The 16,250-nt window shown below is 36.8% G+C and overlaps 1 protein-coding gene across 1 annotated transcript in view; it reads right to left on the bottom strand.

The window, feature by feature from the left end:
* Positions 1-15,916, bottom strand: part of LOC107097921 (dedicator of cytokinesis protein 7) — a 33,905-nt gene extending 17,989 nt beyond the window's left edge. The window contains exons 1-14 of the mRNA XM_015395274.1: positions 15,755-15,916; positions 15,527-15,628; positions 15,033-15,119; positions 11,619-11,850; positions 11,323-11,487; positions 10,553-10,722; positions 9,498-9,587; positions 4,436-4,525; positions 3,290-3,385; positions 3,040-3,180; positions 2,711-2,824; positions 1,695-1,862; positions 1,439-1,578; positions 1,160-1,329 (exon numbers count right to left, since the gene is read on the bottom strand). Coding sequence (XP_015250760.1) covers positions 1,160-1,329; positions 1,439-1,578; positions 1,695-1,862; positions 2,711-2,824; positions 3,040-3,180; positions 3,290-3,385; positions 4,436-4,525; positions 9,498-9,587; positions 10,553-10,722; positions 11,323-11,487; positions 11,619-11,850; positions 15,033-15,119; positions 15,527-15,628; positions 15,755-15,916 — 1,927 coding nt within the window. The remainder of the gene's footprint in view (positions 1-1,159; positions 1,330-1,438; positions 1,579-1,694; positions 1,863-2,710; positions 2,825-3,039; positions 3,181-3,289; positions 3,386-4,435; positions 4,526-9,497; positions 9,588-10,552; positions 10,723-11,322; positions 11,488-11,618; positions 11,851-15,032; positions 15,120-15,526; positions 15,629-15,754) is intronic.
* Between the last annotated feature and the right edge of the window lie 334 nt (positions 15,917-16,250).

Genomic DNA, 16,250 nt, shown 5'->3' with positions numbered 1-16,250 from the left:
ATTTAATAGTAAACAGCCAGCTTAAGTTAGGTTTAAAAAGCAAATTTTCACTACAAAGTACTAGTGTTGCACCGATACCAGTATCGGACGGGGCCCCGATACTGCCCTAAAATGGTGGTATCGGTATCGCAGAGTATAAACAAATAGGGCACCGATACCATTTTGAGAGCCATAAGTTTATCCAACTATTGTCACCCACTCCTGGTAGGCAATAAAAAGTTCTACTGGTTTTATTTTGTATTAGATTTTTTCCTGCTTCACAAAGGTAGGCAGCAGCTTGACAAAGCCATGATGGCAATTATTTTACATTATTATGGTATCGGTTTCGGCCGATACTGCACAGCCAGGTATCGGGTATTGGTATCGGGGCCAAAAAATGGCATCAGCTCAACACTACAAAGTACACAAGTTTAAAAATAGCAAAAGACACCAGATAAGAAATAATGGCGGTTACAGATTAGCTTGAACATGTTACAGGTCACCATCCTTTGAAGCTTAACTGATAATCTTAAAGGGTGCAAGGTAAAGTTGCTATGTGAAGTCCAAAAGAAGCAGTTGAAATACTTATGTTGGAAATTCTTTCCATATTTGCTATTAGTCACATTAGATTCCAACCCGCTTCATTAAGTTGGATAAAAGGTAGAGTGAAATGATTCAAATTTTCCTTATGGACAGCTTTTTACTCATCTAACTACTATAAATTCCAACTGTATTCTCTCTTCTTAATAGGAGAATATTCCTAGTTTTGTTAGGATAAAGTAAAATCCTACATCAACATGGTAACTGAATGCAGAAGACATACCAGCACACCTCTTAAGTTCAAATTGCACTTTTTGCTACATGTCCAAACTGGCATTAAGGTTTCACTGATGACGTTATAGGGGTTCCAAATAAACGACTTGTTTCTTAACATCTAACCCAATTGACACCTTAGCCCTAAACCTAACTGTTAGGAAAATAGCACATAAGGACATGTCCACACTTGGCAACAACTGGTCCTCAGTTTGATGTTAAAATTGGGAAAATGGTCCTCACTCTGAGGGCTAGACAGGTACACACACCCCCCCACACATCACAGCCTCCGGTGGTGTGTGTGTTCCTAAACCAACCGTGGCATCATCGGTTAAATTGATTTTAAAAATAAGTTCCTCAATTTTACCTGTGAAGTCATGAAGCTGCGGCAGGGTCTCCATAACAATCCCAATAAGAGGCAGGTAGAGCATGGCGACCCGAGCCTTGACCTCCGGGTCAGCATAACGAGGGTCAGAGTCATGGCTCGACAAGAGGTTGTGAACAACGCTTACCACCTTCTTATGTAGACCAAACATTCTGCAGTCAAACGGTTATAAAAGCAGGATAAGAAAATGCAGTATTTCCATCTTCATTCTAATCAGAATCTGTTTATTTACTTTTGAATCATCCTGCAAAACAAACTAACCCTTCATTATCTGGGTCCAGTAATACAGACAGCTCAGACAGCACAAGCCCAGCAAGATAATGCTGCTCTCGGAATGGGATGGAAAGCTCAAACATGTTGGCTATTTTTTGGTCCTGGACGTGAGTGGAAAACCCAGAGCTCTGTTTTTAAATAAAAGAAAACATTATTGTATGATTTATGACCATTTTGACTACAACTAAAACAACAGAAGTTTGTGAAATATCTAATAATTGTTATGTGATGACTTCTGACTGACCTGTGAGGTTGCTGAGGATACTGATGGAGAAGGCGAAGCAGGTGGAGTTAGCAGACTGCAGGGCAGATTCAGGGTGACGTAGTGTTCATGACTGCAAACTATTCGTAGAAAATCAAGCCGTAAAGACTCCAAAGTTGGGTTCTGCAATGCGTAAAGCTTTGTCGAAACCTAAGCATAGAAAGAAGAGATCCAGTGTGTAAACTTTGCTGTACAGGAAAATCTTATTTTAGACAAAAATAGTTGAAACATGTGCAGCGAAAAATGCCAGTCCTCCTGCCGGTCCGGCACCATTGTCAGCTGCTTGCCTAACTGGATCTTCCTCCATCACTTCCCAGGCGGTTTTCTTTCTGAATGAGTGTTAAGTGTTGCAGCACACAGAAGTAATTGCACCATTGCAGACGTATAACCTTCCTCGGTCTGCCCTACAGTTAAACCACATCCTCGCCTCCGAACATCTTCCAGCTGGAGCCCAGCTGAAGCTGCTGCCCGCTCCCGTTACCTTTTCCCCCTTTTTTTTTCTTGTTAACCTGAATCCGTTCTCCTGAGTGTGCTCTGCATGTGGGCAAAAGCCCTAAAAAACCAAAACATACTTTACGCATCTTTTAGAACATTCACAGAAAAGGCAGTTCTAGTTTTTTTTTTTTTTTTTATCTTTCTTAAAATGTCATATTCTGAATTAGTACAACTTAAGCAGGGTCCTTATGCATCAGTATTTCATGACAGCTTTCATATCAGACTTATATAAGTTTCTTAATTCCCATTTCAGATTTATTGGTCTTTTTTTGCTTTCCCTTAAAAAAAAATATTTAAGTTTACTAATTTTTTACTATTTCTACTATTCTCAGGCTTTAACTTGAAAAAGAGAAAAAGAAAAGAAAGTTTGATTGATGGAAGAATGAATTGATAAAGGAAAATTAAAAGAATAACTATAAAGATGGGAGAACAGATAAAGAGACAGATAGACAATTCCTGAATGTATAGATGTATTGAATGGACGGACAGTAGAAAAAAGGCACCTGTTTCCAATATGTCTTGATTAATGTGAAGACAAAGCCTCGGTCCATGACTGACAGCAGATCATTGAGGAAGAAAGCCAGACTTGTGTTAATCCTCTCCACCAACTCCAGATCCTGACAGGTATAAAAAAATTGATTTTCATTTAATGCATAAAAGTTATTTGAATACAAATGAAAGCTAAACACACATAAGAGGTGTTATTAAATTTGATTTCAAAAGGCAAATACAAAAAAGTAGAAAATAATATTTTTCTTTATTTTTATTTTTTTAAACATACTCCAAAGTCGATAGCTGAGATGTTAAGAAACTTTAATTGGTCTTTATTTACCTTCTGGAAACGAGAAACAATGTCTCCAGCAATCGTGCTGACCAGCGCTGTAATGTCATCCATAAAGCGCTCAGGAAATCGGTTTTTCCTTGGTGACTCCAAGCGCTCAGTGAAGTAAAGGTGGTGGATAATGCTCTTTACCTGCAGTGAAGGTTTTAAATTAGATAAAAAATATGAAGTTATCATGTTTTTGAAAAGATAATAAAAAAAATAAGCAGCAGATGATAAAAATGTGCAAAACACCTCCTACCATTAGCTCAAAGAAAAACCAGGCCTGTTGCAGAGCTCCCTCCCGAACACTCCCACTGCTCACCACCCACTGTAGGGCCAATTCCTCGTGAAAAAGCTGGGTAGCAAATTTAAAACGTAAAGATCGCGAGATGGAGAGATGTGTAGAAAGAGGGACACAACAAGCACTAGAGCAAGAGGAAAACAGGTGAGGTGACTAAAAGTATTAATAATAAAAGTATATATTAAAGTATATGTTAAAATACATTTAAAATAAAAATTTAAAATGTATGCAAAAAACAACTTTTTGTACATTTTGCAAAGACCCAGATTAGCGCTTAATAGGAAAACTACATTCTGACTGTAAAATAAATTGCAAAGAAATAATCCAGAGTGACCCTGAGTATTAACCTGTAATAAAAGCAGAATTATGTTTAGTGCTCCAGTGCAGAAAACAGGTTTTAAACCGTAACATTAAACAATCAAAGAATAATGACAGTGTGGTTTACACATAGGATTTGGTCTGTTTAGTTTATAATTATTTAAATCATTTTGAAACCTGAAAATGCATTTATGCCATTTTTTCCCCCATTGTAACATAAATAACTAAAATAGATATTTTTTTCTTTAAAAGGCTGTAACTAAGCTTCCGATATTAAATAATATTTAACATCAACTTCATTCAGCATAGTCTAGCAAATGCACTAACTTTTGCCTAGAAAGTCTTCCCTAAATTTGTTAAGTAAATCAGATCTAACAATAGCTAGTCTGCTGGTCAGGATTGTAAAAATATTAAGGATTAAATGCAAGCTTAAGCAGAAAAAACAACATTTTTAAGCAAAAAAGGGTTTTAGAATAGAAATGTTCTATTCATATATTGGAGGAAAAAATAAAGCAGTGCTGAGATTTTCCTGTGATTGGGAAGACTTTCCAGACAAAGTGACCTCACAGTCAGCCTTAGCCAAACTGAAAAATAAGAAATGAGAATACAATCAGAATCTCTGAGAAAGAGGCAAAAATTGTGATATACAGCATTCAACAAACCAACACAAAAACCAAATACAACATCAACCAATACAGAAGCACACAGAATCCACAGACAGAACGGGTGAGGAGGCGAAGAAGAGGAGTGCGGGGTCGGCTCCTCCCCCAGTGCAAGTGGCTCTACCTTTTTAGTGGGTAACCGTCCTGTTAAAGTTTGCAAGAAACTGGCGCTCTCAGTGTGCGAAGACATGCGATTGCCACAGCGCTCCATGGCCTATGAGTGGGATGAATGGAACGGTGACAGCAAGGTTAGTGGAGGAGCAACAAAAGTGTGGGGCTATTCCTCAGCACGTGGGCCACAGGGACCGTGTGCTAAAGGCACGGATTCCCCACATATACATGCACAAAAACACACATTTGTGATTGTGTTGCTTTTCATACATGAGGACACAAAACAAAACACAAGATGGGACCACAACAGCTAAATGTTGTGCCACTAAGCTAGCAGAATATCGGCTTGAATACCCTACGGTGGAAATGCAAAATGGCTGCAAACAAGGCAGACTTTTTAAGTGTTGCATTGTCATGATGCACCATTCTGCATCCCTACAGGGATTTACAAGAATGAAAACATAAAAAAGACAAACACGTCCTACAATAGCTAGAGAAGTTTTATTGTAACAGTGCTTTACAAAAGTATTCATACTCCTTACACTTTTAAACATTTTATGTTATAACCACAAAATTAAATTTGTAAACTAAAGTTTATTTTCTTTGTGGCCAACCAACACTAAGTAGGACATAGTTGTAAAGTGGAAGCAAAAGAATAATTGACTATCATAATATTTTCGGGTTAAAAAATCAGGAATGTGTTGCATGCTCACTGAATGGATGTAATTCTGATTGAAATGAATTATTTTATCAATTTGCTACACGATTGATTCATGTTTATGACTGTTTAAAGACAACTTTCAACCAAAAAAGATAATTGAAACTAAAATTTCAGGACTCCGGTTCGCCAAGGGTTGCAACTCTATCATTGGAGACGTCTGACTCTAAGCATTCCACCACAGCTTTGGCCGCATGTTTGGGGCTACTGTCAGTTTCAACCTCTAAAAGGTTTTCTTCAAGGACTGCTCCATATGTATCTATATCCCACTCTCTATAAACCCTGGTTAGCGTCCCTGTCCCCAAAGAAAGGCTCTGAGAAGAACAGAATGATGGTGTTTTTTAGAGTGATGTGCAGCGTTCAAAACCACATACTCCAAATTTAGCACTTAGATCCCCAAAATAAAATCAGCTTTTAATCCCAAGGAACAAATTCAGGGTTGTTCTTTCTAAATTGTTACACCTTGACTTTGGAAAGAGATATCATTGTTTTGGACATTTTGTTAAATGTTTTCACACAGCATTCTGCTGGAGTCTTGGTTTCATATAAAGAGACGACTACATATTCCCTGGCTCCTCTATATAGCTTTAGACAATTACAAAACTGATTTGTTATGGCCCTCTGATAGTATATCACACAGTTGGGAGTTATTAAATAACCAACTTGGATAGGATTATTAACGCTTCTACAAAGAGTGAAGATGGGCCTGTTGAATGTTTTTTTTTTTCCCCATAAATGCCTTTCCTTCATAGCGTTTGTGGCTACATTAACCAGCCAACATCGATAAGCAGTTGTCTCTTTTTTTCTGAGTTTGAGATTATGGTTTATAAAGATGGCCAAAGCTTGATATATTGTGCTTTAATCTTATTTCAATAACTCCCCTTTAAAATAGTCCAATGCTTTGTACTGAACTGTTAGCCAGGTCTCCTGTTCTTTGCCAGGCTGTTTGTTCATTATTTGTTTCTGAAAGACCCCAAAGGCCTTAGAAGAACAGATGAATTTATACTGGAATAACAATTTTGGTGACTTCTACAGGCAGCTGCTTGCACTAGGTTTTATTTTAGGATATGGGAGTAAAGGAGGATGAATATAGATGGATACCAGGAGTTATGTTTCCACTTTGCAATTATGCATGTTTTATTCCATCTATAACATCTTAATTAACTATAATGATATTTGTGGTTGTGCAAAATAAAATTATAAAAAAGTTAGAGGGGTATGATTAGTTTTCTAAGGCACTGAGTATTTATATTTTTTAAACAATCAATGCCACCTTGGTAGCTGCATGTGTGTTTTTAAGTAACAATGCTTACGTCGTGAATAGTCAAAATGAAACATGGCACAATATCAAATAAAAATGTGTGGCAAGGAGCTCACATGGGTTGATCCACATTCACACTCACAAGTACACACATCTTAAGAGATAGAGCGGATAGAAAATGTGAAGAGACATGCAAGTGACCTAGCTGAGCGAATGAGAAGGAAAAGACGACAGAACAGGAAAAAATAAAAAAGCTTGCATGAAAAATGAAACAAATGACAGCACTAGTCTTTTTTATTCTTCCCCACCAAAGAGTAATGTTTATGAAATCTTTACACTTGGCACATTATGTCTGTTTAATAATGAGCACTATCAATAATTCTAACGAAATCTACAATCTAGTCAAAAGTGGTATTTAGGTGTCTGAATCACGATGACTTTCATGCAAGTCGAAGAAGAAAAAGGGAGACATTAGATGAGAAAAGCATAGAGTGTTGAAACCTTTTTCATTATGGCAGCAACAAGAGTCTTCAGTGATCCATTTTTACAGGTTTCACAATAAATGTAACATTGCTATCAGTACGTTGAAAAATTTTAAATGGGTAGTTTATCAAGTCCCCCCCACCTGAATTAGCCAGTCAGAGATTACACGTACAAAAAGTTTAATACAGGTTAAAACTGATTTATAATAGTTATGTGGATAAATAAGCAGCATTCAGCACAACAGCATTCTGCTCTTTTTAATTTCACTGATTGTGATTCCTGATTGATTCATAATTTAGCAATATTTTTACAGTAAATCACTCAAAAATAACACTAATATGTAAAACGTTAAAGCCAATTTTTCATGTGTAACCATCACCATAAATTATGTTACTTTAGTATTCGTGTAAAAACTCTTTTTCAACGTAAGTTTTCATTTATAATTTTTCTGGCATCGAAGGAGCCTCCCTAATGTGCATCGGGAGGTTATTCCATAAAAGAGGAAGAGCGATAGAGAAGGCTCTTGCCCCTCTGAGCCTCCTCATCTTTAAATGATTATCTTACTGCATAACAGAATTTTACATTGCTATTAAAAAAAGAAAAACAATACCTCTCAAAGTATGTAATTTATCCAATCAATTTCTTCCAGCCCCCCTAGGGTGCATGCTGTCATTTTGTAAGTACTGTTTTAGACAATATCCAAAGGAATTAATTAGAGCACTCAAACATATTTGTATGCATTTCTTTCCCATATCCCGACTGAAAAAAATGAGAAAACTCTGTATTTCTAAGACTTTGTAAGGCCCCTGCAGTAATAACAAACCGTTACTACCAAATAAGTTTTATATAGCCAGTGAGGAGCTAACCGGGATGATTTTATAGCTAAGATGATCTATATTGCTATTATCTGTTAATGTAGTGATCGTCTTAAAGGTTGCCATTTGTTTAAAAGTCCCATGCATATCTAGCTGGATCACTAAGAAACTCATGTTACTGCCTTTTCTGAACAAGGCTTAGGATGAAGAGAGGTCATGGAGGCGACTGTGACTCCCATGAGTCAAATCATGGAAGGATTGTGATCTAAGGTTTAGGAGAATGCTGTAATACTCAGAAGGTTTGGTCTTTTAAGGACATTTTTAACATTTTATAAGGCTTTGGAATGGAGTTCCAAAAGTACCACACTTTCCTAAATAAATAGATCGTGGAATAATTTATTGAGTTAGTTAAAGTTGAAATGTTAGAAGAAATACATTTTGGCTACAGTAAACAAATAAAGATATAACACTTAATGTGTTCATTTTGAAATTCATTAACTAAACATAACAGTATTTATGTAGCATTAAGGCAATAAACCAATAACCAGAAGCATTGCAGTAGAATCTGATCAATTTCAATAGAAAAAAAACATCCAATAAAATTTAGCTTAACTATGAATCAGAACCACAAAGCATTCTGGGTAATGTAGGTACAGTAAAGGACAGCCTCTCAAGCTTTCATGGCCAAGCTAAGTAAGGTTGGTGGCAGGGCTGTCCTATTTTTAAAGGCTATGTTTGAATAGGGTTACCATTTAAGTGTACCTTTTTTTTCTGTTCAAATAAGTTTAAAAAAAGTTCATTAGTGATACCCACTGATATGAACGTCTATTGAGACAAACTTTTCAGAAAGAGTCGTAAATCTACATTAATTGTAGTAATATTCTCTTTTTTTAACATCCTTTTTTAAACTTTAAATGGGAAATAAACAAAATCTGGACAGAATTGAATAAATCAATAAATACAATGCATTTTTTTTCTTTTATTAAGTGAAAGCAAATCTTTTGGGCTATCGTCTACCTCTAGCACAACTATTTCCAGAGCCACATTGGCAAACAGGACGCAAGCAACATTTTTTTTATATATATATTTTCTTCTTGGATAAATGTATAGTGTTTTCTTGAACAAGAAAAAGACGAGGTCAAACATTAACAACTCATATTCAACTTTTTTAAAGAAACCTAGTAGGCTGCATAATAATCTTCTGGTTAAAAAGGAGTTTTTTTCCCCCCACTGCTGCTGCATGCATGCTCAGTGTGAGGGGTTGCTGTAGAGTCAATGACACAATGCAAGCGAATATCTAAGGTCACCACATGCTCATCTAGGAAGAGCTCGACCTGCAAAGACTATGACTCCATGGAAACCACTGGTTTTCCTTAGATAAAAACCTTTAACCAGTCTGTTTGATCAGATTGAATATCCTCTGTAAAGTGCCCTGAGTTTACATTATGTTGTGAATTGGCCCTATATAAATAACTGATCTGTTTCCGATCATTAAGTGATTTATTTATTTATTGATTTATGGTACTTTTGGACCTTAAAACATTTTAATTTTTTCTTACATTTAGTAAATAGTGGTTGACTTTGTCAGAAAAAATGGCTTAAGAACACTTAATTTGCTAGTACTTTAATGACAATTATTAGCAACAGAGTAACCACTACAAAATGCACATTAACACTTCTTTGTGAGTATAAGAAATGATGTTAGACCAAAACTTCAAGTATACCAGTATTCATTCAGTGTGAATAAGGTTGTTCTTGCAGTGAGGTAAAGTGAAGGACGGGGCATTCATAAAACCACCTGCATGGTTTCTGGAGCGGACCCAGGGCTGGATCCCCAGGGGGCACTACAGCCCATGGTGTGCACCCACGAGTTGGAGCGGTCTAAGCCCTATGGGTGCCAAGGTCAAAGGACACAAGGCAGGCAGGAAGCAAGGAAACAAGCGAGCAGCACGGGGGGGAAGGAGGAGGGAAGGAATAATGACAAGTTAAAGCGGTTTAGAATCATGACTTCTGGAAGATCCCAAAGGCCTCCCAAAAAGGTTAGCTTTCAATAAGTTAAGATTCAAATCATCACCACAGAGCAGCAAGGTTGAAAACTTCTTCATATCCCTTTCAATATGTGTGTACAAAAAAGAGGCTTTGTTAAATATAAACAGAAAGTGGGGCATTCATCAGTAAAGGGCTGCATCCATCATATTAAGGTTAGAACAATGAAATGCGTAAAAAAAACACATTCAGTCATTCACTCACTGCTCATGGATTATCTGAGTTAAATAAAAAATGTTTTACGTGGGAAATACCAAATCATACAAGTTGAATGACAACAGATAAATAACATGAAATAAAAGACAAAAAAATCCAATAAAATGAATGGAACCACAGCTTTGAATTTATGTCGCTGATAGCATTAACTCATTCGAGGTTTTGTGGGAAGAGGTAAACAGAGATAGAGGATGTCCAATTTTATTTTTACGCATTGGTTATATATTTCACATGTTAATAAAATCCACACTGGGTCAAAAGACACATGGAGGCCTCTGTGTTATGTATTTTAAGAAGCACAGATCCTTTTCACCTACTTTACTGAAATCAGACTACTTTACAAATCAATGAGTTTCTAGATTAAAAAAAAAAAATAAAAAAAATAAATTACCTATAGTATCTAGGATCAATCAGCCGAGGGGACAAGCCAAATGGGTCATTAGTTTAAGAATCCAAAAACATATCTATGCTGCTGAAATTGTCCAAACTGGTGGCAAAATGACACTTTTAGTGAGGGGGCCTTTATGATCCATTTACATCTTTCGAACTTGAGAGATGAAAGATCTAAAAAATAAATTTTGACTCTCTTACCTTGCTTCCAATTATAGAGCGAACCTCGTCATCGGGAGATGTGGGCGTACCGGAAATGTCAGGGTTACTGTTGCTCAGGCTGCGGGAGCGACTGAGGTTAAGGCTGGCTGGTCTGACCGCCGAGCGAGCCATGGTGGCATAGTGAACTGAACCTCCCAACCCCCCAGGACCTGGGACATAGCACAAAGACAAAGACGTCATAAGTCAACCGGTATAGAAAGTGCTTTATACTTCATACTTTTCTTTACTTGAATTTACATTGATCTCAGTCATTTCTCAATAAAATATGTTTTTAAATTAAATAAAAAACTTTTACAATTAATTTAAGGCACATTTTTCTATGGCAGATATGAATCAGAGACAATAAAGAGAATAATGAGAAAGTGATTGTATTATTTCTTTCTCTAAGCCGATCCTGACCTAAAAAGCACAATCAACCTAACATGCGGATAATACGTGAGGATGAAAAAACATGTGAAGAGACCACTGATATCTATGTTCAAAATCCTGCATCTTATACCTTAAAGCAATAGATCATAGCTACCTGTTAAAGATGAAGTGGAGGCTGTGTTGGGCGCGAAGAGGACAAAATAAAGGTGGAAGTAAAAAAAAAAAAGGTCATAAGGTAAAAAATAAAAATAAAAAAAAAAGAAATGGAAGAGAAATTAATACATGCATTAAGAAAAATCAATATGGTTGATGAAAAAAAGGTTAGAAAAAAAAAAAGATTGGGAATAAGTAAAATTAGTTTTAAAAGTGTTGACTGTTACCTGGTGATGGTGAGTTGGGATCAGTGCTGGGTAAGCGGAAGACATAGTGGATGTAAGAGGACAGCAAGCTGTTGCGACCGTGCATGTCCTGGCTGGTGTCCAGATACTTGTGAAGCCGGTTCACAACAGATGCCATCACCTCAAAGGATGCCTGACCTAGATTCACTGAAACAGACAAAGATAAAGGTTTTTACTGTAAAACTGAATGCACGGGAATAGAATAATATATCAAATTCATTATTTTCCACCTCTTTCAGTGCTCTTTCTTTTTTAGACAGAGTAATCCAGAATCATACCAATCTGTCCAGCGATGACTGGCGGTCGAACTACGAGCAACACCAACTTGTCAAGTAGAAGGTGAAGGAATCGAACCACCGGCTCCAGCTGTGCCGAGTTTAGCGCGGCGATGCTGGACTTCAGCTCAGTCTCAAGATTGTTTTCCATGATGCGCATATCTCCAATCCTGACCGGAAACACATGCTCATCCAGGGCATGCACCAAGGCGAAAAACTTATCCAGGTACTGGTCCTAGAAAAATGAAGAGGGACATGCATGAGGGACACATTTCTTATGTATTGGCAGGACACTGTACAAAAATAATGAAGAAAAGACTAAAACAAATGCGCTAAAAAAAGTCACAAACTGCATTTGTTTTGTTTGGCCTAGATTAGTGCCCTTTAACCTGAGTAGTAATCTTTTTCCAACCAATGCATAAATTAAAGCTATACCAGAATGTGCTTCCCACAACACTCTATGGCAGGGGTGGGCAATTCCAGTTCCTGAGGGCCAGTATCCTGCAGCTTTTAGATGTGCCTTTGGTTGAACACACCTGAATCAAGCAATGAGATGATTGAGAGGATTCTAGAGGAACTGGCTCCATACTGAGGGAGTAAGTCAGCCATTTGATTCAAGTTTGTTGGACCAAGGTTAGATCTAAAATTTGCAGGATACCGACCTCCAGGAACTGGACTTGCCCACCCCTGCTCTTTGGTGTGGAAGTTGTCAGGTCAAGAATGAAGTCACAGGTGACACAGATAATATCTAAAGCTTATAGTAAAACAAACCGTTTTTTTGGAGCTCACAGAGCTATTCATTCAGAAAAGTTAAGCTCCAACCAGGCTTCAATGTCTTTAAGGCATGCCAGTAGTGGTGAAAGGGAAAAGGGCCTTTTTTCTTTTTAATAGGAACATATATCTGACTATCATCAGCATAAAAAAATGATGAGATGCAATGCCGTCTTATTATGGATCCCAGGGGCAGCAAGTATAAGGAAAAAATAAGGCATCCTAACACTGAGCCCTGTGGAACCCCATAAAGAAAAGGAGTGGAGCTAGATTCGTAGTTCCCAAGGCTCATGCTCAGACTTCTATAGGAAAGATAAGAACCATGTCTTTTATGCTGTCACATAAAATAAGAATAACACACAAAAAAAGAACCTAGGGCAAGATTGAATAGAGCAGTGGTTCCCAAAGATTTTCTTCTGGGCCCCCCTTTGGATTACAATAAGATGTCCACGCCCCCCACCCCACTGGATTAGAGTAATAAGTGAGCCACAAAGCCAAGAATGCACACTTCTGATCTAACAGACAAAAACAGCGATCATTTCTTATTACAACTGAAGCCTAAAGATGACGGTAATTTCTAAATAACTACTTAAGAAAATTGTCGAGGCAAAATATTAAATTGGTCCAAAGGACAGATTAGTAACAGCCTCTTATGCTACATCATCTTATGATCACACATCATCATAACAAATTATTTTAGGGTTAAACTGCAAACACTGATAAAAAAAATAAAAGTGTTCTTAAAATAAGTGCATCTGCCCTTAAACTGAGCAGGTAAATAGGCTGATCTCTCAAAGGAATGAGAATTTCTGCTCTTAAATCTCGAAACATAAATCATCTTATTTCATTTGTAAATTGTCTTAACTCATTACACCGAGGGAAAATACAGTTCTCCCAGTCAAATATAAATGTTCACAATTAAAAATATGTTTTTTTCAAATCTATATTAGCCCCTTGATTCTGTTGCAACAACATAAGCAATGTAATTGTGCTGTTAGTTGAACTTAGATATTAGCAATCAGGGACGGATCTTAATGGTGGCCATGGGGGCCATGGCCCCTCTTTAAGTAATAACATCATGTAGAATGTCCTGCTTTGACATTAGCATATTAACCAAAAAGTGACAACAAATACAGCATTCAATTCTATACAACAATATATTACAATTAAAGAGGACCAATATAGAATTCAGACTCTTCTATGAATTAGTTTTTATGTTTTATGGGGTACAGTTTGTTTCTGCAGTCATTTAGGAGTGTTCTTTTTAACTGAAGATAAAGATCAATGCATTCAGTGTATATATTATGTAGAACCATACATTTATTTAAGCAGCACCAATGTACAAATAGGTTTGTAGCATTATTAGCAAGGACCTAATTAAATTTGGCTCCATCTTCAGGGAGCCTATCTTTAACAACTTTGAAAGTATAGATGTAGGTTAAATGTGAACAGTATAGGTTAACCCTTAACCGTTGTCGGTACTCATTAGTCTTCGGCCACCCCCCCAGTGCACATTGGTCCCTGTTAAATGTCCTAGAGCCGCCACTGCACAATTCTGGTTAAGAGGACTAGCGTTTAGTAGTACACAATGTAGGGAGAGCAGTTATCATGGATGTGGGGGCATCCGTGTTAAGGTAGATAAATCTATGATTTATCATTCTATCATATGACAGTGCATCAGATTTTTCTACTCCAATATTAAGTTGACAAAAATATAACTATTTCAATTTCATGTAGTAGAATCAAGTTAGGTGTAAAAAGAAATTAAAATAAAAAGTGAGAAAGCTGTAAAGAACATTTAAGATAGGTGTTAATGATATTAATTTGGTGTAATTTCCATTAAAACCTCTCTGTCATAGTCAGGAGCATTTTCACTCTACCCATGGATTCTATCAAGTGAAACAGGGATAGTTTTTTTTACCTTTAGCTGTTTTTTCCCAAAAAAAATCCAAACATCAGATAGTAGAATTTTTTTACTTTAACATTTTAAGTTCTTAAAGACAAATTGGAATTGGGGAAAGTTTGTATTGACAGAGATTTACTAAATTCCCGGTGTCTCCCCCAAAAAATCAATTAAATGTGTATCCGTGAAACAGAAAAATCATAATAATGATAAGAAGATGGAACCTGCTGATTGCCTTGTGTGTAATTTGGCAAGCTGATTTATTGAGTAAAAGGTGCAAACGAAATATTACAGCAAGAACATTTGGGAACCTAATATATAGCAAATATGTTCCAAGTGCTTTGATTTATGAGCAGATCAGCTGCAGTGAGCCCAATCCAAGCATCTGAACGGCAGCTGATCCAGAGTAGTAGCCTTAGTAATTTGTTGGCAAGGAAAGACTCACCTGCTTTTAAGTAATGTTGGGAAGGTCTTATTGTGTAAAACGGAAAAAAAAGGTTTACGTTTCTCTTCAATGAGAAACGTAAACCTTGACATTTGCTAAAGTTATACCAACTAACATAGAGAGCACAAGGTCTTTATTCAGAGCGGATCATTTTAAAGTGGTTGATAACCAAAACACACACACTCATCCATACAAGAGGAATAAAAAACCATACGAAAAGTCAGAGGTTAAGACAGGTAATCTGAAAAACTTGTTAATCTGCAAGATATTGTGAATCATCTGTGCAAATGTATTTTACCTGTGTGTGGATAGTGGAAACAGCCACCAGCTCCACATTAAATACACCTCGATGGTTGTCTACCCACTTCATTCCTGGAAGAGGGACCTGAAATAAGACAGAAAAAATTAGGGCTTGCTTTGGCAAGAGGAAGAAAAAACAGAAATAAAAAGGGTGAAAGTGTGAAATTTGTTCTTTTTGTAAGGATAATACTTTATCTAAAGCCCAATCAGAAGGTGCAGAAAAGAAAAGAAACTGCACAGAATCACAACTTCCTGATTGACCTTTTAAAAGGGTTTAACATTTTTTATTTTTACAAGTTTTAAACAACTTTTTTTTTTACAGATTGACAGATATTCACAAAAAACTCTTTAGAGAGTAGTTGGGAATTAAGAGGATCAACTTTGACCTTTAAAAAGAAGTTAGATGTCAACTAATAGGACATTGATAAGCATCTGACTGGCTATAGAATGTTTATATATAAAATAACAGAACACTCTAACAGCAGAGCTTACATCTGGAGAGAGAACTGAGTATGACTGTGGTGGTTTCTCAAGGGATACAGGCAAGCAAAAGTGTCCCGTTCTCAGGCGACCATTCTGTAACATTGGGATCCACTGGAGAAAGAAAAGGTTTTCATCAGTAGGCGTAAACTTGGATCCTTGCAAGAGATGGCAGATAGATCCAAACAAAATGAGCATATTGATCTGTCTTTTAAAGTACATGATTGTGGTTTGACCTACCGTGTACCCCACAGGGGTCTCTAGTGGTGTGTTCTGCTTCTGCTGGCAGCTAACATGGTAAAACGTGAAGAGAATGTGGTGGTGGTCTGACAGCGAAGCAGGCAACTTTATCTTTATCTCATCATGGAAGTCAGGGGATCTGCAGTCATATATGACAAACATTTAAATGGAAAATACCTTTAAAAATCAGATTTTTCTTTTTTCCTTGTTGAAGAACTAAGTGTGAAGCTCTGCTTTTCCAGGTTCTTTCTTAGTTTTTCATGCTTAGCCCTGAGTAATAGCCAAGGTGTCTGTCTCTACTACTTCTATTATTAAAAAGTAAATTAGGATAACACTTTAAAACCTCTAAAATAACCCAAAGAATTTGTTTTAAGATCACAAAATATTTATGTCAGCCTCTTCATATGTGCTATATTCTCCTCAACTTATAAACTCTATCCCAGGCAAAGTGGAAATATTTACTGCTTTTATTTCTTCCAACAGCCTGTTTGATTAA

This window comes from Cyprinodon variegatus, unplaced genomic scaffold, assembly GCF_000732505.1.
Source record: "Cyprinodon variegatus isolate N-32 unplaced genomic scaffold, C_variegatus-1.0 Scaffold733, whole genome shotgun sequence".
NCBI classification, from domain to species: Eukaryota; Metazoa; Chordata; class Actinopteri; order Cyprinodontiformes; family Cyprinodontidae; genus Cyprinodon; species Cyprinodon variegatus.
The sequence above is the reverse complement of the archived record's forward strand: the minus strand, read 5'-3'. Positions and strand labels throughout refer to the sequence as shown.